General features: G+C 39.4%; 1 protein-coding gene across 1 annotated transcript in view; it reads left to right on the top strand.

The window, feature by feature from the left end:
- Positions 1-22,701, top strand: part of LOC124233787 (nesprin-2-like) — a 298,013-nt gene that overhangs the window by 217,573 nt on the left and 57,739 nt on the right. The window contains exons 75-87 of the mRNA XM_046650989.1: positions 799-918; positions 1,074-1,274; positions 2,687-2,860; positions 4,167-4,298; positions 6,947-7,143; positions 8,363-8,495; positions 9,468-9,650; positions 10,065-10,211; positions 11,903-12,079; positions 13,644-13,799; positions 15,165-15,317; positions 21,358-21,528; positions 21,970-22,100. Coding sequence (XP_046506945.1) covers positions 799-918; positions 1,074-1,274; positions 2,687-2,860; positions 4,167-4,298; positions 6,947-7,143; positions 8,363-8,495; positions 9,468-9,650; positions 10,065-10,211; positions 11,903-12,079; positions 13,644-13,799; positions 15,165-15,317; positions 21,358-21,528; positions 21,970-22,100 — 2,075 coding nt within the window. The remainder of the gene's footprint in view (positions 1-798; positions 919-1,073; positions 1,275-2,686; positions 2,861-4,166; positions 4,299-6,946; positions 7,144-8,362; positions 8,496-9,467; positions 9,651-10,064; positions 10,212-11,902; positions 12,080-13,643; positions 13,800-15,164; positions 15,318-21,357; positions 21,529-21,969; positions 22,101-22,701) is intronic.

Below are 22,701 nucleotides of genomic sequence, written 5' to 3'. Positions count from 1 at the left end.
TCTCTTGAGTGGTACTTGATGAAGTGTAAATTAAAACAAAAAAGACCATTGTTGCATATCAACTAGGCAAGAGTTTGAGCTTGTGCAGTGTTGGTAAGGGTGTTGGGAAAGGAGACCCTCACCTCTTAGTAGGAATGCTGACTGGTCAGCTTCAGGGACCACTTGGCTATAGATTATAATTTTAAGCATAAATACTCTTCCATCCAGCAGCATTTTCACTTCATTTATTTAAGTATTAATTGAGGACCTACTATGTTCAGATGCTGCTCTAGGTGCTGGATATGCACTTATTGTAAGGGAGTAAGACAAGTGCATAAAGATAAATAATCATATAAATATTCAAGGATGGACCTGGCAGCACTGCTTGAATTAAAAACTGTTTAATAGCCCCAAAGTCCATTGAGAGCCGACTGTTACTAAAGCAGTGTGCCTCCATACAATGGCATGCTATGTGCCTGTTTAAAAGGAGCCATATAAGTTTGTACTGATTTGAAGAGATGCTGAGGGGCTGATAAGTGAGGAGTACACACTGCGGAACAGAATGATGTGTGCAAGGCAATGAGTGTAAGGATGTGCCTGGATCTCCTGGTACATGCCTGAAAGGCATTATGGACATGCTGTTGACTGTGCATCTCTGGGAAGAGCTGGAGGTGGCGGGGGCGGGTTTGGGGTGGGGAAAGCTGGGCTTGCATTTTTCCCTTAATTCTTTCCTGTACTGTTTAAGTCATTTTACATGAATATATACCCTTCTCTAATTTATTAAAAGGTTTTACTCTTTTGTATTGTCTCTCACCTTAGAAAGCAGATGCGTATACAGTGGAGCTGCAGAACTCCGAGAGCCGAGTTGCAAAACTAAGAGACGAAGGGGAGAGTCTTCATTTACCTTATGTTTTACTTCAAGAGGTTTACAAATTAGAGGTATGTCTGAGCAGAAAACATTCAATCAGTGAATTACTATGATTATAAGGAGTAAGACTTTTTTCTTCCCCCAAGGGAGTTTAGATTTGTTCTTCATTTGGGTTATTTTCGTGGTTGGGTGAACATTTTTGCGCACACTTACTCTTTCCTTTCAGGATGTACTTGACAGTATGTGGGGAATCCTGAGAGCCAGGTACACGGAACTCAGCAGCCCTTTCGTCACTGAGAGCCAGCAAGATGCTTTGTTGCAAGGCATGGTGGAACTAGTGAATATCGGAAAGGAAAAGCTTGCTCATGGCCACTTACAACAAACCAAAAGTAAAGTTGCCTTACAGGCTCAAATACAAAACCACAAGGTAAGACACATGGGTCAGGTCACCTTTTCATAGACTGAATTTTCCTGTGTGTGAACAGAGCATCCACTTTCTTCCTTGGTGAAATATACATCGTTCGTTCTTATTTTTTTCTTTTTTTTTTTTTTGCTGAGGAAGGTTTGCCCTGAACTAACATCCATGCCACTCTTCCTCTATTTTGTATATGGGTTGCTATCACAGCATGGAGGCTGACAAGTGGTGTAGGTCCATTCCCAGGAACCGAACCCAGTCCGCCAAAGTGGAACATGCCAAACTTAACCACAGGGCTAGTCCCTCATTTGTTCATCTTTTAGCAAACATCTCTCAGAGTGCTCACTGTGTACAAGGAACTATGCTAAATCTAAGAATATGATTGTGAGTGAAAACAGACACAGTTCCTTACATTTATGGAGCTTTCAGCCGATAGAGAAGACATATTTATCAAGGAGTCATTTAAACAAATTTAAAATTAAAATTAAGATACATGCTTTCAGAGCATTTAATAGAGGAAATTGAATTCAGTAAGTTGGGAAAGGCTTTCCTGAGAACAGAGATCAAAGGAAATACCTATTTAAATATATAAATGTATATCTAGTGTAATGCCTCAGTAAATCCTTTAGTTTCCCATTATATCATTAAACAAAAACCTCATGATCATCAACTAAAGATATGCAGTAATTTAAGTGCTGATGATAAAAACTGTATAAGACAGAGTTCCTACCTTCAACAAGCTGAAGTCTAGGCCTTTGATAAGTGGACCTTCTCCTAAGAAATTCAAACATAAATACTGTATAAAGAATGGAGGAGAAGAGGACAAAATATATTAATTGAAACTTACAGTGTGTCAAGCCCTATGCTAAATGCTTCTATAAACCCTTCTATCCTTTTCAAGGAATAGGAGAAGAGACTCACATAAGAAGTTCCTCCAGATAACTACTGGGGGCAGCTGACTCTAAATGGAGAAGAATGTATGAAGGAAAGCCTTCCTCTTTAAAGGTTCTTAAAGTGCTATTCTGGGAGTTTTTACATACCAGGATCCCAATAGACCTCGTCAATAAATTCCCTTTATTTAGCCTTTGTATTGAGTAGAAGTTAGAGCCAGGGTTTAGGAACCCCCAGCTACTGGATGCGTGGCTTCTTGGCTCACACATCTATCCACCCAACTTAGTGTCTTGAAATTCCTCGGCCACGTCAGTATCTACCTTTTTGTAAAGTTTCTTAAAACTCAGAATAACTGATTTAGGGAGATCTCACTGGAAATTTTTGTTTTCTCATATATTTGACTGTACATGGCTGTGCTTTTGGATTTTGGATTAAAAAACAGATATAACAGTATAAAACGTTGAAGTAAGTTGGTTTTTAAGATTTTCACAATGTAAAAATAAATAAATATTAAAACCTTCTCCATTTTACAGCTTTTTTTCCAGAAGCTTGTTGCTGACATGCTGTTGATCCAGACATACTCCAACAAAATGCTTCCTTCTTTATTGCAAAAGAAAGAGACATCTTGGGCAGAACAAGTAAAAGAAGTTAAATTGCTAGAAGAAAAGTCACACCAATATGGGATAAAGCTGCAGAGTTTGTTACAGGTATTTGGCTAGTATAAACTTTGTACTTAAGCTGGGAATTCCGAATTTTCAGCCACCACCTCCAGGTGTCAAAAAGAAGTATCTAATTATCGTTAAGCAGTAGGCACAAGGAGCTAACAATGAGGAATGTGGAACCCTGTTCTAGTTCTGACTGCTATTCCCTGAGTGAAGTAGCAGCTGAGACTTCTATGAAAATTACGGATGGCACAGCATCTTTCTACTTTCTGGGTTTGTGTACAAATAAACAAAATGGAAAGCACTTTGAGACCTTGAGTGAGATCGCTTGGATAAAATAGTGGTTCAGAAATGGTACTTCCCAAAGGAGACAGGTCCACATGATGATGTTGAAGTAGATTCATGACAGTCTTGTCCCAGTTCAAAGAAAAAAAATTAAATTTGTGTAAAGCTCTTTCTCAGTGTTAAGGTTTCCCCCTTTAACTTTTTATCACAGCGAATGTTAGCCCGTGAAGGAAATATTCAACTTTATAATGTGATAATATGAAATGGGTTTTTTTAGCTAATAAAATTAATTTCCTAGTTAGTGTGTCAAATTGATATTTATAGTACTATTTCATGGTATTGAAATAAAAAAAGACTCCTTGAGCCCCGTGAGTGCCCCTAATAGCCAGGTGACCCACTATTTCAGTAGTTATGAGAATCAGTAAGGTGGTTATTTTCCCGCCTTAGTATTTCTTGTGTCCGTAAGTCAGCTCTGTCGTGTGCTGAGACCCTCGCCGTGGGCTTCTGTGGAAACGGAGAGCTAGGATGAGGCAAGGCTCAGGCTAAGGCAGCAGCACTCCCCCGATGAAGTGTGAGCCCACACTCCTCAAACAGTGGAATCGTGTGCGTGCAGCACGGTAGAGTGATTTTCAGTGGACGGGGCATTGGGGTAGGGAGGGCGGAAGCAGCCTGACAGGTGCTTCTGTTGAGAAAGGCTTTAAGAGTTGGCCCTTCCTTTCCGGATGAAAGAAGGGCTCTCCTACGGCTCTGAGGCCTCCACAGAGGTTCATGCTAAGCGTATCACTTTAACTTAATCCTGTTAGTCCCTACTCGATATGACGAGGCAAGCATAAAACACTAATGCCCAGTGGGTTTCTTAAAACCTTCTCCACAACGGCAATGGAATTGTTTCCCATTAGACACTGAGCTGTTTACCAGGCGGGGTAGTACCTCACAGAAGCCCTAGAAATCTGCACTTCCATTTTGTGTGGTCTCAGAGCTCATTTCTGTTTCTGATTAATTTTGTCATGGTCTGGAACTAATCTAGAAAAGGGGCCCCAGTGATTTTATGTTCTTGATTCTCTAGAAATGGGAAGAATTTGATGAAAACTATGCATCTCTTGAAAAGGACCTGGAAATGCTTGTATCTACGTTGCCCTCTGTGAGTTTGGTGGAGGAGACAGAGGAAAGATTAGCAGAAAGGATTTCATTTTACCAGGTATTTTGCCTCCCTTTAAGACATCAAAGGCGTGATCTGTAGAACCTTATGTGGTTTTTCTTTCCAATCAAATTGCTTGACTTTGAAGGTGAATGATTTGAATTGAAATGAAATATTGTTCGTCACATAACTCACTGTTACGTATATTCAGGGAAACTGCAGATTGGCTGTGAGCTCCTCAGCATAACCCCATGTCTGGCGTGGGGTCGAGGTCCTTGGCTTGAGTCCTGGCTCTCACTTATCACTTTGTTGCCTTTCTGTCCCTAAGCCTCTGTTTCTTTATCTAGAGAATGTCGAGAATCCGGAGAGTTCTGCCCATCTCAGGAGGTGGATGTCAGTGGGTATGGAAATGAGCTGAAGTATGGAAAGAACCTTGCAAACCACGGGCCTCTAAACATATGTTTAGTTTTATTATTACAGCGAAGGCCTGATTCGACATAGCCTATGAGACAGGCAATAAATAATCTGTTACCCGTCACCAGCTTTATAAAAAGACTTCAAACGTTAAAATTTTTCTTGTGTAACATTTAGTACTGTTATAATCAAAGTCTCTGTGTCTCAAATTTTGGGCTATAGAAAAGATAAAACCTTAAAATGATTTTCGATGACATTGAGAACATGACCAGCAAGACAAAAGCAAGTTTTAAATCTTCTCAACAGAAACTTAAAATACTTAGTTTTCACTTTAGAAAATATGTGGTCAGAATCTGAGCTGCTCAGCTAGAAGCAGTCATCCAACACCAACTTTAAAACTTCAAAAGTATGTCTGTTGCCTGAACAGACTGGGTAGAAATTGAAAGCGTGAAATACTTGCCAGGGCCACGCCACTCCAGAGGCATTTGAGCTACAAGGAACATTTCCAGAGGCTGGAATGCTGAGGTGATGCTCTCTAGATGCCTGGACAGCTTGCGGTTGACCTCTGCCGTCTTATTATGTTGAGCCTAACTCGAAGATAAATCTGAATCCTCTGGGGGCGGGAAGCTGCTATTAAATTTTTTGTTAGCCTACAGATGCGGAAGGTACCATCTGGATGGCTGAAAGAACACAGTTGAAAACATAGCATTTTAAATCTCATTATATTAAGAAACAGTTCATGTTAGCCAACCTGAGATAAGCCTGATTATTTCCCCAAAAGTGACCGTATCCATACTTAAAATGTGACCTGTGATTCTGTTAAATTTGAAATATTTTAAAAAATGAAATAATTATTCTAAGACTTTGAAATAAATTTGCCATTTGACTAAAAGAAGACAAATATCTTGTAAAGCCCATCTTGTGTACAGACCCCTTCAGGTCATTCTCAGCCTCCCGTGCCACAGAGAAGTTAGTGTGTATCTTGAGCGGGGACTTCTGAGGACCCTAGGCGTTGGTCATGTGGCCTCTGGAGTTGAACAAACCCTGTTTAAATGCTGGCTTGTCACCTCGTGGGCTGAGTGACCAATGTAGTCTGACTCCTGTATATAAAATGGGGAAATTAAAACTTCTCAGAGACACTGAAAAGGCGAAGTGTCTCACACTGAAGGCTTAGAAAATTAGAACCTTTTTTTTTTTTAACTAATGTTGAACATCTTATTCTAGCTTAGCCTGCAGGCTCGGGCAGGAGTAGGGGTTACAAATTGGCGTGGTGGAAAGGGCATTGGAAGTAGAATTTTTTAGTAGTTCTTTAAAAAACTTAAGTTAATTGGAAAATAGCAAAAGTTCTATTTGGATCATAATTTATTTTTTGAGATGATATTTAAATAGCTGTCAGGGTAAGCGTCATTAGTCGAACCCGAATGGAAGACAACTGCCTTTAGGCAGAATTCTCTATAGGGGGTCATTATATTCGCAGTTTTGAAGAATTTTATTTTTCTTTTCACAAAGTTGGATTAGTGATGTGCTGTTTTAATCTATTCTTCTAAAGTCCTCTTCCTTTCCCCCTGCTGAATCCTTACGTTCAGAAGACTCTAGAAATGAGTTTTTCCCCTACTATTTGGGTCTAAAATATCATAAAGAAATATTTGCCTGTTTATCCCCTTCATACCTAGGTCACAACATAAAATGCTTGCAGGTGCCGGGCAGGAGAGTGGAAATGCCTGGGTCTCCAGTCGGAGGGGTGGCAGGGACTGCGGTGGAGGAGGAGGAGGAGGAGAGAGAGCAGGCCCTTCTAAAGGAGGCCACTGCTCCTTGCTTCACGTCTTTGCCACGTGAGAATGCTGACCCAGGTTGCTGGCTCTTCTACTCTACCCAGAGTCACAGGAAATGCTGCTTTCTGTGTAAAATTTCCTGGTTTTCAGAATAATCTTCAGGTCACGTGAAACCTGTCTGCAAGCTGAATGCACCCCATAAACTGCCAATTTGGTTTTTGTTTTTAGATGGAGGAATTAACTATCAGATCTAAATCTGTGAATTTTGGGGTTTTGTTGGCGTATGTAAGTCTGTAGCACTGAATCTGTGCCGTGGAAATGCATTAGTCAGATGCTCTCATCATGAGAGGTGATCAGTCAACTGTTCATCCTGTTTGTCCAGCGAGACCGTGGAGTCTTGAGCATTAGGAAGCTGTTCACGTTTCTTCAGTAGCCTCTACTGTAGCTCATTAATGAAGTATTTGGGAGTGGATTGGCTGGTTTCATTTTTAATAATTCATTCTATGACTTGACTTTTATTAGCAAATAAAAAGAAACATCGATGAAAAGCAGGCTCGGCTTTATCAGACTCTGAATGAAGGCAAACAGCTGGTGGCGTCTGTGAACTGTCCTGAGCTGGAGGGCCAGATGGCAAAGCTAGAGGAGCAGTGGTTGTCCCTGAACAAAAAAATTGACCATGAACTGCACAGACTACAAACGCTTCTCAAGCATCTGCTCAGGTGTGTTTTCTCAGAGATTGATCGGTGTCAGATTTTGTTGTGGAGAAAGACCACAGAGGGACTCTGCACTCACCCGATTTTACATGTCGTCCCCCTCTATATGGTTCTTCTTGGACGATCTGAAACAGTTAGGTCCCTCTTCTGGGCTAAATGGGGTCTGGAGTCTCTAATGTTGGTTTGCTAGACTCAGGATAATATATAGTCAGTTCTATGGAAACTAGGAATTATGTTATAAAATTATGCATGTAACCTTTATACCATGATGTTGCTCTTTCCTACCCTCTTCCAAAAGTGTGTTTTTTGTTTTTTCTTTTTTGTTTTTTTTGGTGAGGAAGATTTGCCCTGAGCTAATATCCGTGGCTAATCCTCCTCTTTTTTCACTTGGGGAAGATTAGCCCTGAGCTAACATCTGTGCCGATCTTCCTATATTTTTGACGTGGGATGCCTCCACAGCATGGCTGATGAGTGGAGCAGGTCTGTGCCTGGGATCCGAACCCATAGACCTTGGGCCACTGAAGTGGAGTGCAGGGAACTTGAGCCACTCGGCCAGGGGGCCGGTCCCCAAAAGTTTTAAAATTTAAAAAAGTTAAATAATTTTAGCTAACAGAATAGTTTGAAAAAGGCTCTGGAGTTCTTCAGAGGATTATTTTTGTTCAGTTGATCTAATCATGAACCCCTTGAGGAAGGTAGAAAACAGAATGTTTAAACCTCGTTCTCATCCTCGCCTCTCGGGGCTGTCTTAACCTAGAAGTTTAAAGTTACAAGAGGGACAGCATTTTGCTTGGATATTTTCATCATATCAGATAGATATGTTGGCATCCAGCCAATAGCAGTTTGCTATTATACAACTTATATAAATGCTGGTGATATTTTTACTATAAATAAATCTGTAGAGGACATTTGCTGAATGGAAATAATCTCTGTCTTTGTCCATGGGTTTACTTTTATGTGGAGTAATAGGAAATTTTAAAAAAGATGTTTTAGGCTTTAAAATGTCTCTTTATTCTTGATTAGTCATACTAGAGTCATAGAAAATACCAGGAGCATCAGATTTGGGGCATGGGATAAAACAGTATAATCCTTAAAAACATCATGATTCTCTATTAGGGCTGCTCAACACAGGAGAACACACAGTAAAGTAAGCAGAAACTATGCCAATGACGCGCATCATCAATGGAGTGCGTTTCTAATTTCCTTCCTCTCACTTTGCTCCTATTAGTTATAACAGAGATTCCGGTCAGTTAACCAAATGGCTGGAATCTTCTCAGCAAACTCTGCAGTACTGGAAGGAGCAGTCCCTCAGTGTGTCTCAGGACTTGGGTACAATCAGAAGCAACATAAACGATTTTTTGGTAAGTTGCAACAGAATACACTCCTGTAATCACCAGTCAGAAATAAATATCAGGGTTGATGTGATAGTTTCCATAATCATTTGTGAATAAGGGATAACACTTCGGCTAACAACAGCTGTGTTCTTGAAGTGTAAAACTGTTTGTTTATTCTCTTCGTTTATACACTTATAATGATGATAAAGTATATTTTTAATTGACCCTATAAAATATATATAAATTTAAAACTTGATATGACATGGGGCATGTTTCACAAATGCAGAAAATAACTCCGTTGCCCACCCCAAAAGCCTCACAGGATTATTAATTCATAAAGGTTAAAGTTAATAAATACATGATCTTACATTATTGTATACAGAACCGGTATTTCTACTAAAATGTTATTCTTCTGTTGTTTTAAGATAAGGAAGTATTAGTTCTGTAATATAAATTACACTTTTGAAAACTTTTAGTCTTTTCCCTTAGTCTTTTCTCTTTTTTTCTATTTTTCATATTTTGTAGCTATGATTACTCACTTTGATATTAAAATGTAAATATTTAAAAATATACTTGGAAAAAACCTCTAAGTACACGGGAAAGATTTAGATATTTTCGTTAAAAATTTGTTGCATTTAGTTCATTTAATGTGAACTTTGTGTTTTTTAGTTTCTTTTTAAAGTTGAAATGATGATTTGTCTATTTTTTTAAATATTAACCCACTAGATTATAGACTGCTCAAGGGGTAGGAATTCCATCTCTTGTTCCCCACCATACATAGATATGATGCCTGGAACAGTGCCTGACACTTAGTAGGAAAAATGTGTGTGTGTGTGCGCACATGTGCAAGAGCACATTTACAAATACACATACAAATATTTATTATTTGAGTTGACTTCAGTTATTTAGTTTAGACTCTACCCAGTTATTCTGACTCTTAGTTACTCTGGCTAGATTTAAATTTTGAAAGTTGCTTAATTTTAAAACTGTTTCCTTTAGGAGTTTTCAAAGGAACTTGATGAGAAGTCCTCCTTGAAGACTGCAGTTGTAAGTACTGGGAACCAACTTCTTCACCTGAAAGAAGCTGACACGGCTACACTGAGAGCTTCCTTAGCACAGTTTGAACAAAAATGGACAATGCTCATAACTCAACTTCCAGACATTCAGGAAAAACTTCACCAGGTCAGTATTTAAAGACCCAGCGTTTGAATTAGCATTCACTTGTTAGCTCACAACTCCTTTAAAATTATTTCTCTGACTCAGTAATTTTCATTGACACTACCTATTTTTCTCTGGCGTGACTGAATATAGGTCTTAATTACTGGACTCTCCTCCAATGGGATCTTTCTTAAGAGAGAAATCAGGCTTAATTACTTTATTTCTCAGTTTATCTGCACCACTGTGTTAGTTTATGTGAAGGTCATTGTCATTGTTTTGGGGTCACTTATTCTAAGCTCGAGTGCTGGGTTGTTTTTGTAAGTAACCTACGTAATTATGTAGCAAGACCTTTTATCAAATCAGGCATCATCTTTAATGATGCCCTGAATCGTTTTGTTAACTGCAGGTAATTAAATGGAAATCATTTTGTCCTTGCAGCTTCAGATGGAGAAATTGCCGTCTCGTAAAGCAATCACGGAAATGATTAGCTGGATGAACAATGTGGAACGTCAGACTGCAGATGAAGACGCTGAGCACTCACTGAGTTCTGCATCTCAAGTTAAGAGTCTTCTTCGGAAGTACAAGGTAATCATAGAAAAAGAGCCGGAAACCTTTTCATTAAATAAGAAGGCAAGTCAGTAAGAGGGGGAATACTAAACAGAGACATGTAGGATATAATTTTGAAAAACTAATCCTAGGGGTGAGGGATGGGGTGATGGATGATTCTAGAGAGAGCAGTTAGTATACTTGCTCATATTCTGCCTAGATTCCTTCGGTGATTCCCGTCACCACAGGACAGAATCCAAGATTTTAATTGGCTCTCGCCCCTCTTTACCTCTCCAGCCCCGTATTTTCATTCCCCCATGTAAACTGTGGTCTCTGCCAGAACCAAATGATTTGCAGTCCTTCAGCTGCCTCTGGTGCTCTCCCCGCTCATGGTTTTGTACATGCTGCACCTTCGGCCTGGAATTCCAGTGCCCCGCTTTAGTCGTAGAAATCCTCTTGGTCATCCTTCAAGCATCAGCTCAAGTATCTCCTCATTTGAAAATCTACCCCTGACCCTCCCAGCTAGACCAGTTTACTTTTGGGATTCGGTGTCTCCAGGGTGCCATCAATAGGTCCTGTCATATGGTATTATAATTATTTGCTTGCTTGCCTGTCTCTTCACCTTGATTTAGCTTCTTGAGAACACAGGCTATCCTTCACCTCCCTGAAACGGCACATCTAGCCTGATACCTGGCATCCAAAAGGTGTTAAGTAAATGTTCTTTGAGTAAGAGAGTGCATACAGATAAATCGACATCCTATAAACAGATATGAATGTGGCCTGCTCCATCATATTTGATTTCAAGCAGTTTTAATTAACGTTTAACAAACTCACACACAAACATTGATTGTGTGCCAAGCAATGTGTTCACCACTAGGAACACAGAGATGAATGAAGACCCGGGTCATTGTTTTCAAAGATCTCACGGGCTGATGGATCTAACCTCTGGTAGGCAGAAGATGAATGGCTTCATCACAAAGCACGTTAGCGAGAATTTCATTTTTATATACTATCACATCCTAGCTTCAGTGAGTAGTAGAATCTTTAGAGGGTCCACATGTACGTATTCTTGCGGGCTCTAGTAACGTAGACATACCCCGGGGTTTTCCCCCCAGATGTCTCCAAAGGAGCTGCTAAAACTCACCAGGAGAAACCCAGCAAGGTTTGACAGGCTTGACAGAAACGTGTTGGCCTTGAGGGGTTTAGAATTGCTGTAGAACTTAAAGTCCTCCAAACTGGGAGGCCTACACTGTCCCCAGAGGAACAGAAGCTGCCTGAACTGGCAAAGTTCCTTAAAGGTGTCCTGGGTTTTCTGGGAGAGTCTTAACTTCAGATTTCGCCTCCTTTCGTTTCCATGAGCCTGCAGGATGGCTCTCAGTTCCAGTAGCTCTCTGAGCCTCTCACGGGAACCCTCTGTCAGTCTCTGGTCCTTATTTTGTTTCAGCTGATGCAGCTATTATACCATACATGGTGCTGCCGTCGACTTCTGTCTGAAAGCAGTGAGTCTCTCTGTTCCCCAGCATGTGGAATTCCCAAAAAGACACTCCACTCAAATAGCGCACACACCTGGTAGGATTGCGGGGTAGAGTTAACACAGCACAGACAGGTGCCCCTTGATTGATGTATGGGGGCTTGGCGCCCCCTAGAGTGCACCAAAGGAACTCCAGATCATCTAACCTACTTCAGTCCAGGCTTTGGTTGGTTGATTTTGTTTTGTTTGTTTGTTTTAGGAGTTTAGAATGGAAATGGACTTTAAACAATGGATAGTTGACTTTGTTAACCAGTCATTACTTCAGTTAAGCACCTGCGATGTAGAAAGTAAGCGCTATGAGAGAACAGAGTTTGCAGAGCACCTGGGAGAGATGAACCGTCAATGGCACCGGGTACACGGAACACTAAACAGAAAGGTGTGCTCATGTGTGATGGTTTGATGTATGATTGGTTTTTGCAAAATACAACTTTCTGAAAAGTTTGAAAAGACATTCATATAGTTAATTTCCAGTTATGCCTGATAATCGTCTCAGTTAGAGCCCTTTTCTAAGTCCTATGTTTCAGCATTCCTATTGGTACATATAAGAGAGTATGAAAATAGTTCTTATATTTTTTTGAGATTTCTTAGTGGGAAATTGAGTTAGGCAAGTGAAGAGGATAAATTTTATTTAAGATGTCAAGTATTCTGAGAGACTACGAAATGACATTTTGACATTTTCTGTGAAAGTAGATGTTCAAAGGCAGCAAAGCTATTTCAGCTTTGAAAAGATTATAAAAAGGAAGAAAAATAGATGTGGCCTTGTGGTAGATTTTTCATTCCATGACTCTGAAAAGATTAAGAAAACTTATTCTTGGAAAAATATTTAATATTTATATATTATTGGTAATGACAATAGGTTGATTTCTGCTGTGTAGAGGATGCATCCAAATGGGTTATACAATTGAGATTCAAGTACGTGAATGGACAGAGAACATGAACAGATAATTCACAAAAGAGAGAATTATCGTTAACCAATAAACATGGAAAGATTACAACTTCAGTTATCAAACATTTGAAATAAACATTAATGTAACATTGTACTTATTAAATTTTTCTCATTCAGTAAGATAAACATAAAACCTAAAGCCATCACATTCATACGTTACAGATAATGGCTACATACCCTTTTGGGAAACATTGGGAAAATTTCCAGAACCATGATAATCACCTTATCTCTTAAGCCAGAGCTCCACCTCTTACACCTTTATCTTAGTAGATGGTCCTCCAAAAAGGAAAAGATTTGCACATAAACCGTTCAATTCAGCATTTTTATACTGGTGAAAAATGTAGAATGCCTTAATTTCCAACTACATGGGAATAGTTAATCAAATTATACTGTGTCCATTTGATGAAATATTGGGCAGCCTTTTAAATTAATATAAGGCATATGTCATGACACAGCAAGTGCCTATGACATTGGGAAAAGAGTTTAAAACTTTATGTATGCTGTGATTGTAACCTGATAAAAATTGTAAGCATTAGAAATGAGAAGAATCAGACATTACAAGCAATAATTATTAAATTGATGACGTTTTTGTGATTTTTGATATTGACTTAATTTTAAAGTGACTCTAATGAAGAGAGTCTGGGGAAAGAAAATTTTATTAAGCTTCACATAGATCAATAGGTAATGCAATGAAAAAATATTGAATGTTAGCAACATGATTTTATTTTGTACAGATATTATGGAACTCCAAAACAGCCAGCTTTCTTAGCACGCTAACTGTTATATCAAATGTTAGATTTTTTTAAAGGGGATTTTAATTCTGTTTCCTGATTTATGACTGTTTATTCCCAAAGTTATTGGGAAATTTTATGCAAAATATTAGAAATCTGAGATGAAACAAAATTATCCTATTAAAAATGACACATCATGACGTTTACATTTTAAAGCATGTGGTTTAAAGTAAGAATTTTATTTTCTTATTTACAACTTGTAGCTTCAACATTTAGAACAACTTTTGGAGAGTATCACAGAGAATGAAAATAAAATACAGATTTTGAACAACTGGATGGAGGTGCAAAAGGAGAGACTGAAAGCTTTACAAAAACCTGAAAATGTGATCTCAGTGCAGAAGATGCTCCTGGACTGTCAGGTGAGAAGGCACACAGCACCTGTCCCACGCGGCTTGATCATGCTGCTTAGTCACCACTCGTGCCCCAAGGAATGGGGCAAGCTGCTGTAGTTTCTTTGGGTTCTCCTCCAAACCCCTATGTACTTACTTTCTTATGTAAAACAGACAATCATCCATGGGCTTTACAAAATTGCAAAACGCTGTTTTTTATGATAAACAGAAGGTCTTTTCATGCTTATTGTTGTTCTTAAGAGACTTGAGTGTTACTCCTGAGAAAAAAATATTCCAAGGGAATTTTGATTTAGATGTTTTCCAACTTTTGTGTTTTTCATTAATTTACCCAATATTTACAAAATTACTCTAAGTTTTCATTATTTTTAGTCTTTCATTCTGTTTCTTCAGAAGAAAATGATTTTCTTTTACCTACTTTGTGATGTGTTCTAAGAGGACCACCTGTACCTTGGAACCATTGTCTAAGTCACATTTCGGCTTGAGGCTGTTGACCGTGCCCTTTTTTTGTTCAGTTGTCATTTGTGAGGTCACTTAGTCTTTGAGGTGCCCTCACCCAAATGTGGATTAATCCCCCTTAAGCCCTGCTCTGATTGTGTCGCTCCCTATTGAAAACATTTCAGTTGTCCCCGTAGCTGCAGATGGCACAGGTTGTGCTGCTTTTGCACCTACTCCAGAAGGTATGGCACTACTCATTGTCGGGGGTGGAAAGTCAGCTCAGACCCCAATTCTGCTTAGAAGGCCACAGAATAATACTGGGCATAATATGTGAGCAGCAGCATCACCATAAGAGATCTTTTCCGATGGTCATATTCTAACTACCCACTAGCCGTTTCCACTCGAGAATTCTCACAGCCGCCTTGGATTCAGCATAGCTCCTGACTGGAAGCCTATATTGCATAGCTCAGTACCACACCACCCCCAGCAGGCCACCCTGGTTTCCCTTGAGTGCTGTCATGCATGTCGTAGGATATCGTCACTGTTTTTCAGAGGAGAAAAGGCAAACTTGGGGGTTTGATGACTTAATCCCTGGTCAAACCGCCTGTCAAGGGTGGACGTGGAATGGGGACTAAGTCTCTGGGACTCTTTCTACTGTAGTGTGTGATAAGGACTTGTTACCTAGATTCTTCTAAAATCTAGAGCCATGTAATAATTGGAATTATTGTAAAAATTCATATTCTAATATTGTAAAGTCATTGTAATAAATCATTGTCAAAATGGAATTGAGTTTACTATTAAAATATCTTCAGTATAGTTTTATTTAATTTTATACTTAATGGCATTTTTACTTGAAAAGAGCTAACTCTTGTTTCTTACAACTTATTAATTATTTTATAATATTGTGCATGTGAAAACCTTTGGCTCTTGCCCTTTCAGGATATAGAAAATCAACTTGCAATTAAATCTAAAGCACTGGCTGAGCTGAGACAAAGTTGCCTGACTTCAGAAAGTGGGACAATGCCATTGTTGGCAGATACAGCATCCAGAATTGATGGATTATTTCAAAAGAGGAGCAGTGTTATCAACCAGGTACTAGAATTCATCTGAACTGTACTATTTCTCTTCACATATCCTTTGTTTATCTTATTTGTTATTTAATCATGGAGACTCACTCCAGACCAAAAACTGAACAGTTGCTGAGAAGAATCCTGAAGTGAAGTAGAGAAAAGCATTTCAAATCTCGGTTTTCTGCACTGGATAATCAGAGGCAAAGCCCGGGTTCAGCATCATTGGCGGGCTAGAAATCCATTTGGTTATCTTTGTTTTGTCTAATGTACTCATACAGACAAAAATGTCTCCACCTATCAAACCCAGCAGAGTATCTGGCATGGTGTCCTGGCCACATGTACAGGAGCAGCTACAGAGAAACGGCTCAACTCCCCCCATGCAGAGAGGGCCCTCAGGGACGGAGTGATCCTGCCTCCTGTAGCCTCTGTTAAGCTGGAAGCATAGTCAGCGTAGGGAAAAGTCCAGAGGTGGGGAGAAACATAGCATGTGGCCAGGAGAAAGTACAGAGGAAGAGTGTGGATGATTTTATGAAAGGCATGTCAAAGTCTGCTTTTACCCCTTCCAGGAGGAGAGCATCAAAAGAGAAAGAACAGGCATCTGTAGACGTTGCAATCTTGATGTTTCCCCACAAAGGAAGAGAGAAAACTGTAAATACTAACCAATTATAGGTGTCTCCATGTTTCCTAGAGAGTCCTTACTGTGGATTATTTGTCATCTAGTAAAATCTACTTTCAACCGTTTGTTCCAAGAGGGAATTGAGAATAACCTCGGTGAATGAAATCCATAGGCGACCCTCAGCCTCATTCTTCCCCCAGAACTCAGGCAGGAAAATAGAGATAAGCTTAATGTATCTTGTCTGAGTCGTTTGTTAAACATATCTTTTGTGAGACACTATGCCCACTGCTGAGGGTACATAGATCAACAAGACAGTAAATGAGTCCTACCCTCAAAGAGTTCACAGGCTACTGAAGGAAAGACACTTGAACAGATCGTTGCAACACAATTAAATTACAATATAATAAAAACGTAGAGGGGAAAAAGGATTAAATGAGATAATGCATGTAAAAAACATGTAGACCGTAGAGACCATCCCTGACTTACAATGATTCGACTTATAATTTTTTTACTTTACGATGGTGTGGAAAAGCAATACGCATTCAGTAGAAACTGAACTTCAAATTTTGAATTGTGATCTTTTCCCAGGCTAACGATATGTGGTAGGTTTCTCTCTTATGATGCTGGGCAGCCGCAGCAAGTCGCAGCTCCCAAGCAGCCATGCAGTCATGAGGGTGAACAACCGTTAGACTTACCACCATTCTGCACCTATACAGCCATTCTGTTTCTCACTTTCAGTACAGTAGTCAATAATTACATGAGATATTCAACACTATTATAAAATAGGCTTTGTGTTTGATGATTTTGCCCAACTATAGGCTAATGTAAGCGTTCTGAGCACATTTAAAGTAGGCTAGGCTAAGCTATAATCTTTGGTGGGTTAGGTTTATTAACTGCATTTTTTTTTTTTTTTTGAGGAAGATTAGCCCTGAGCTAACGTCTCTGCCCATCTTCCTGTACTTTGTATTTGGGACACCTGCCACAGCATGACTTGATAAGCAGTGCAAAGGTCCACACCTGGGATCCAAACCAGCAAACCCCGGCCTGCCAAAGCACAGTGTGCGAACTTAACCACTGCGCCAGTGGGCTGGCCCCCTAACTGTATTTTTGACAGCGATATTTTCAACTTATGACAGGTTTATTGGGATATAACACCATCATAAGTCAAGAAGATCTGCACTAGCGTAAAGATAGACATATAGATAAATGGAATAGAATTGAGAGTCCAGAAATAAATCCTCACATTTATGGTCAATTGATTTTTTTTTTTTTAAGATTTTTTTTTTTCCTTTTTCTCCCCAAAGCCCCCCATACATAGTTGTATATTCTTCGTTGTGGGTCCTTCTAGTTGTGGCATGTGGGACGCTGCCTCAGCGTGGTCTGATGAGCAGTGCCATGTCCGCGCCCAGGATTCGAACCAACGAAACACTGGGCCGCCTGCAGCGGAGCGCGCGAACTTAACGACTCGGCCACGGGGCCAGCCCTATGGTCAATTGATTTTTGACAAGGATACCAAGACAATTCAGTCGGGGCTGGTGGGGGGATAGTCTTTTTCAAAAATGGTATTGGAACAACTGGATATCCACATTCAAAAGAATGAAGTTAGACCTCTGCATTCACACCATATACAAAAATTAACTCAAAATAGATCAAAGATATAAAGAGCTAAAACTACAAAAGTCTTAGAAGAAAACATAGGCGTAAATCTTCATGACTTTGGATTAGGTAATGGTTTCCTAGATGTGACGCCAAAAGCACAAGCAACCAAAGAAAAAATAGATAAATTGGACTTCATCAAAATTAAACACTTTGTTTCAAAGGACACAAAAAAGTGAAATGATAAACCACAGAATGGAAGAAAATATTTGCTTATTTAAGGGACTTGTATGTAGAATAGATAAAGAATTTCTACAACTCAGTAATAAAAGGACAAATAACCAAAGAAAAAATGAGCAAACGGTCTGAACAGACATTTCTCAAGAAGATAAACAATGGCCAATGAGCACATGAAAAGATGCTCAATATCATTAATCATCAAGGAAATGCAATTCAAAACCACAATGACATACCACTTCACACTTATTACGATAGCTGTAATAAAAAGACAGACAGTAGTGTTAGCAAGGATATGGAGACTCACACACCACTGGTGAATGAAAAATGGTGCAGCTTCTTTGGAAAACAGTCTGACGGGTCCTTGAATGGTTAAACAGAGTTGCCATATAACTCAGCAATTCTACTCCTAGGTGTCTACCCAAGAGGAATGAAAACATATGTCTACATTAAAACCTTGAACATGAATGTTCATAGCAGCATGATTCATAATAGCCAAAAAGTAAAAGCAACCCAAATGTCCATCAATTTACAAAGCGATAAATAAAACTGGCATATCCATATAATGGGATATTAGTCAGGCATAAAAAGGAATGAAGTGCCCATAGATGCTACAACATTGATGGCCTTGAAAACATTATGCTAAGTCAAAGAAGCCAGTCACAAAAGACCATATACTGTATGGTTCCATTTATGTGAAATGCCCACAATAGGCAAATCTCTAGAGACAAAAAGTAGATTAATGACTGGGGAAGAATGAGGAGTGGTGGCTAATCAGTATGGGCTTTCTTTTTGGAGTGATGAAAATGGTCTAAAACTGATTATAATGATTGTACACTTTAAATAGGTGAGATGTATGGAATGTGAGTTATATCTCAATAAAGCTTTTTTTGTTTTTTTTTTAATGCAGAGGGATACGACCTAGATCATGCATCCATAAGCTCTCCAAAGTCAACATAGCCTAGTGTTTAAGAACAAGGGCTTTGAGTCTCTACCTAGATAAAGGTCCTGACACTACCATTTTCTAACTTTGCCCCATGGCAGGTACTTAACCTCTCTAAGCCTCAATTTCCTGGTCTATAAAATAGGCATGGTGATACCTACTCATTCCTTTCTACCTTGGTGGCAGTGCATATACTGCACTCAGTGAATGCTCCCCTACTGGCGGATCCCATTTCTAACATTTTGAGGATGTTCTTTCTTCTTGTCGCTAGCATTGTGAATTTTACTTAATGGGTTTCTTATCCTCTTCCTCAAACCACATGTCCCATTTCTTTTTGTGGAGCTATAATATTCTAAGGGGCTACCCTTAAGAGCACCAGGAGTTGCACCAACTTTATATGAGGAAGCCATGAAGGCCCATGCGGCCTGAACCGTGGCAGTGCCTTGTGTAGCAGTGTGCCTGTAGGCCCTTTTGTACCAGAATCATCCCTGCCACCCAGATAGGTCCAAGCTTCTGAGAGGTACATCTGTGAGGAGTGCCCTTCCTGCCTCCCTTTTTTCCTTCCTTTCTTTTATTCTTTCTTAATGACTCTGGCTCTTTTTCTGAGCCATCCAGTCCTTATAAAGACATTTGGCCCCCATAATTGCCAATGTGAGACTAGCATTTTAGCCTCCCAGGTTGTTTTTCCTCTGTCCCTGTTTCGGGCAGGGTTTGGGGAAGCCTCCTTATCACGGTGGATGTGCAGTGCCCTCTGTAGTTGTTAAGCAGAGAACAGAGGGCCTGAATGCAGGCCTGTGTAATTACATCCAAAACTCGACATCACCCTACAAACTAAGATGTCCAGTTTGGCCAACGTAGTGAGCACACTCCATTTCTACTCAGATCTTCATTTTAAATTGAGATATAATTCCCATACCATAAAACTCACCTTTTGAGTGTACAATTCAGTGGTTTTTAGTATATTCACAGAGATAAACAACCATCACATATCCAATTCCAGAACAGTCTCATCACCTCACAAAGAAACCCCCATACCCATTAGCAATCACTCCCCATTTCTCCCTTCCCTTAGTCCCTGGCAACCACTCATCTACTTTCTATCTATGAATTTGCCTATTCTGGACATTTCATATACAGTCATGCACCACATAGCAATGTTTTGGTCAACAACTGACCACATGTAAAACAGTGGTCCCATAAGATTAGTACCATATAGCCTAGGTGTGTAGTAGGCTATACCATCCAGGTTTGTTTAAGGACACTATGATGTTTGTACAATGATGAAATCGCCTAATGATGCATTTCTCAGAACTTATCTCTGTCATTAAGCGATGCATAACTATAAATGGAATCATACAATAGTCTTTTCTGTCTGTCTTCTTTCACTTAGCATGTTTTGAAGATTATCAATATTACAGCATGTATCAGAACTTCATTTCTTTTTATGGATGAACAATATTCCATTGTGTGGATATACCACATTTAGGTTATCTGTTGATAGACATTTGAGTTGTTTCCCCTTTTAGGCTATTATGAGTCATGCTGCTGTGAACGTTTGTATACAGGTTTTTGTGTGAACATATGCTTTTAATTCTCTTAGGTATATACCTAAGAATAGAATTGGTGGGTTGCATGGTAACTATATTTAACTTTTTGAGGAACTGCCAAACTGTTTTCTTTAGTGGCTGCACCATTTTACATTCCCACCAGCAAAGTATGAGGGGTCCAGTTTTTCCACTCTCTTGCCAACACTTGTTATTATCCGCTTTGCTTATAGCCATCCTAGTGGATATGAAATCATGTCTCATTGTGGTCTTGGTTTACATTTCTTTAATGACTGTGAATATTGAGCATCTTTTTAAGTGTATAGTTGCCCATTTGTATATATTTAGAGAGATGTCTATTCAATCCTTTGTCCACTTTTTAGTTTGGTTATTTTTCCTTTTTTTCTTGAGTTATAAGTGTTCTTTATATAATATATATATAAATATATATTTATATATTCTCAGTTGTATCTGATATCCTTTAAGTGCTTCAGCTTCCATCCTTTCATGATTATTGAAGCATACTAACAGATAAAATATGCTCACTGTTGCATTTCTTCCTAGTTTGCACTTGCCCATTGTTTTGGCCAGGTATGTTTCGTTTCAATTTATGCTTGCTTGCTAGTAGTAATCAGACTCAAGTGTCAGGTAGCACAGGTAACATTTTACATTTATAATGCTTTTCAGTTTTCAGAGCATTTTCATAGACACTATTTATGTTTTTGTCTATTATCTCTCTGTTGATGATGAGGAAACAGACTCAAGGTTAAATAAGTTCCCCAAGGTCAGAAAGCTAATAGGGTGTCCCTGGAACGTGCACTCACAAATTCTGATTCCTCTCTTAGTGTTCTTTCACTGGCTGTCACTCTCTTGGCCAAACTCTCTCCCTGCAGATCCTTCTGGTCTCAGGGCTCTTTTCCATTACCTGTTCTAGAACTTAGCCTTCTCTGATATTTTTTGTTCATTGACCTTCCCTTCCCACCTTCAATTAATCACTAAAGCTCCATCAGTACTCTCAACTTGAAATGCCTAAGGTGGATGCAATGGTAGAGTCCTTAGGGAAAAAAAAATGATGAGAGAGCCTCTTCTCACTCATTTTCTAAATATGTTTTCTCTTTTCATATAGGTCAATGAGCTCAAAACCTCCATGCAGTCCGTTTTACAGGAGTGGAAGATTTATGATAAACTCTATGATGAAGTGAGTACGATGACAATCCGATTCTGGTACTGCATGGAACACAGCAAGCCTGTGGTTTTATCATTGGAGGCCTTGACATGCCAGGTGCAGAACCTTCAGGTAAATTAACCAGATTTTTGTACAGTGCATTATTGGCAGAAAATCTCCAGTGTTTGCTTTTGCACTCCCCACAAAACATTTTAAACAGCAGCATCATAAGTATAACTTGAAATTCCAAAATGGCTCACATGAGCCAAATGAGCAAAAGTTTGTAAAAGTATACATTGAATTTTTCTTCATTTTTCCTGTCCATATTATTTCTCAACTTAAAGGGTTTGGGTGGGCTTTTTTGTGTGTGTATGCTTTTTAAAGTTTTAGTCTCAAATGAAAGAATGCCTTCTCAGTTGTTCTCTTCTTCACCTTTCTAATCATTTATCCCAGTCCTGTTAAGGTTTGAGTGTTGTTATTGTTGGGAAATAGCAACAAGTGCTGAAAAGCTGCTGCCTTCTTTGGAAGTAGCCAGGCCGTTCTGGAACTAACCTCCCTGCTCTGTTCTCTTAGTCTCTTCAAGATGAAGCTGAGAGTAGTGAAGGGAGTTGGAAGAAACTCCAGGAGGTTATTGGAAAACTCAAAGATTACTGCCCCTCAGTTGCTGAAATAATCGAAGAGAAATGCCAAGATACTCACACAAGGTACGTATTAAGATACAGTTTGAATAATAGATCAGATATCGTCATCATAATGACATGAGGCAAATGAAGTGCCATTTGAGTCTTCTTAAATCATCTGAGGTGACTGGATTCTGCTCTCTTCTGCTTTAAAGGATCTAGTTCATGTAAGATTTGATGTTGTGAAGGCTATTACCTGCTTTGTACAAGTATTGGGTATAATCAGTCTAGAAACACCCTAATTACAGCCCCAGGGTAGCCACTTTCAGAGGGCATAGACTAAATGCCCAGTGTGATCCTCAGGGACACCAAAATCACAGGCAGAAACAGACTAAGGGGTGTCAGATGGACAATCTGTGTCACTGGAAACATTCTAAGATGGAGGAAAGGGGATGTTAGGATACCTCTCAGGGAGGTGATATTTGGGGTTGGAAGGAATTCTTTGATGACCCGCTCTGTTGAATGGGCTATGAAAGTTGGCCTAAAGATCATTTGCTCCAGACAGTATTGAAGAGGTTAAGCTACCCTCAGTGTCCATCTCCACCCTTCCTCCATGTAGATTCAGCCTCTCCTGTAAATCAACTTTGAACAAAGGACACCAAATTTACATACCCTGCAGTAGTGT

Source organism: Equus quagga, unplaced genomic scaffold, assembly GCF_021613505.1.
Source record: "Equus quagga isolate Etosha38 unplaced genomic scaffold, UCLA_HA_Equagga_1.0 226_RagTag, whole genome shotgun sequence".
Classification (NCBI taxonomy): domain Eukaryota; kingdom Metazoa; phylum Chordata; class Mammalia; order Perissodactyla; family Equidae; genus Equus; species Equus quagga.
Note: the sequence above shows the minus strand (reverse complement) of the source record. Positions and strands in the feature narration are given on the sequence as shown.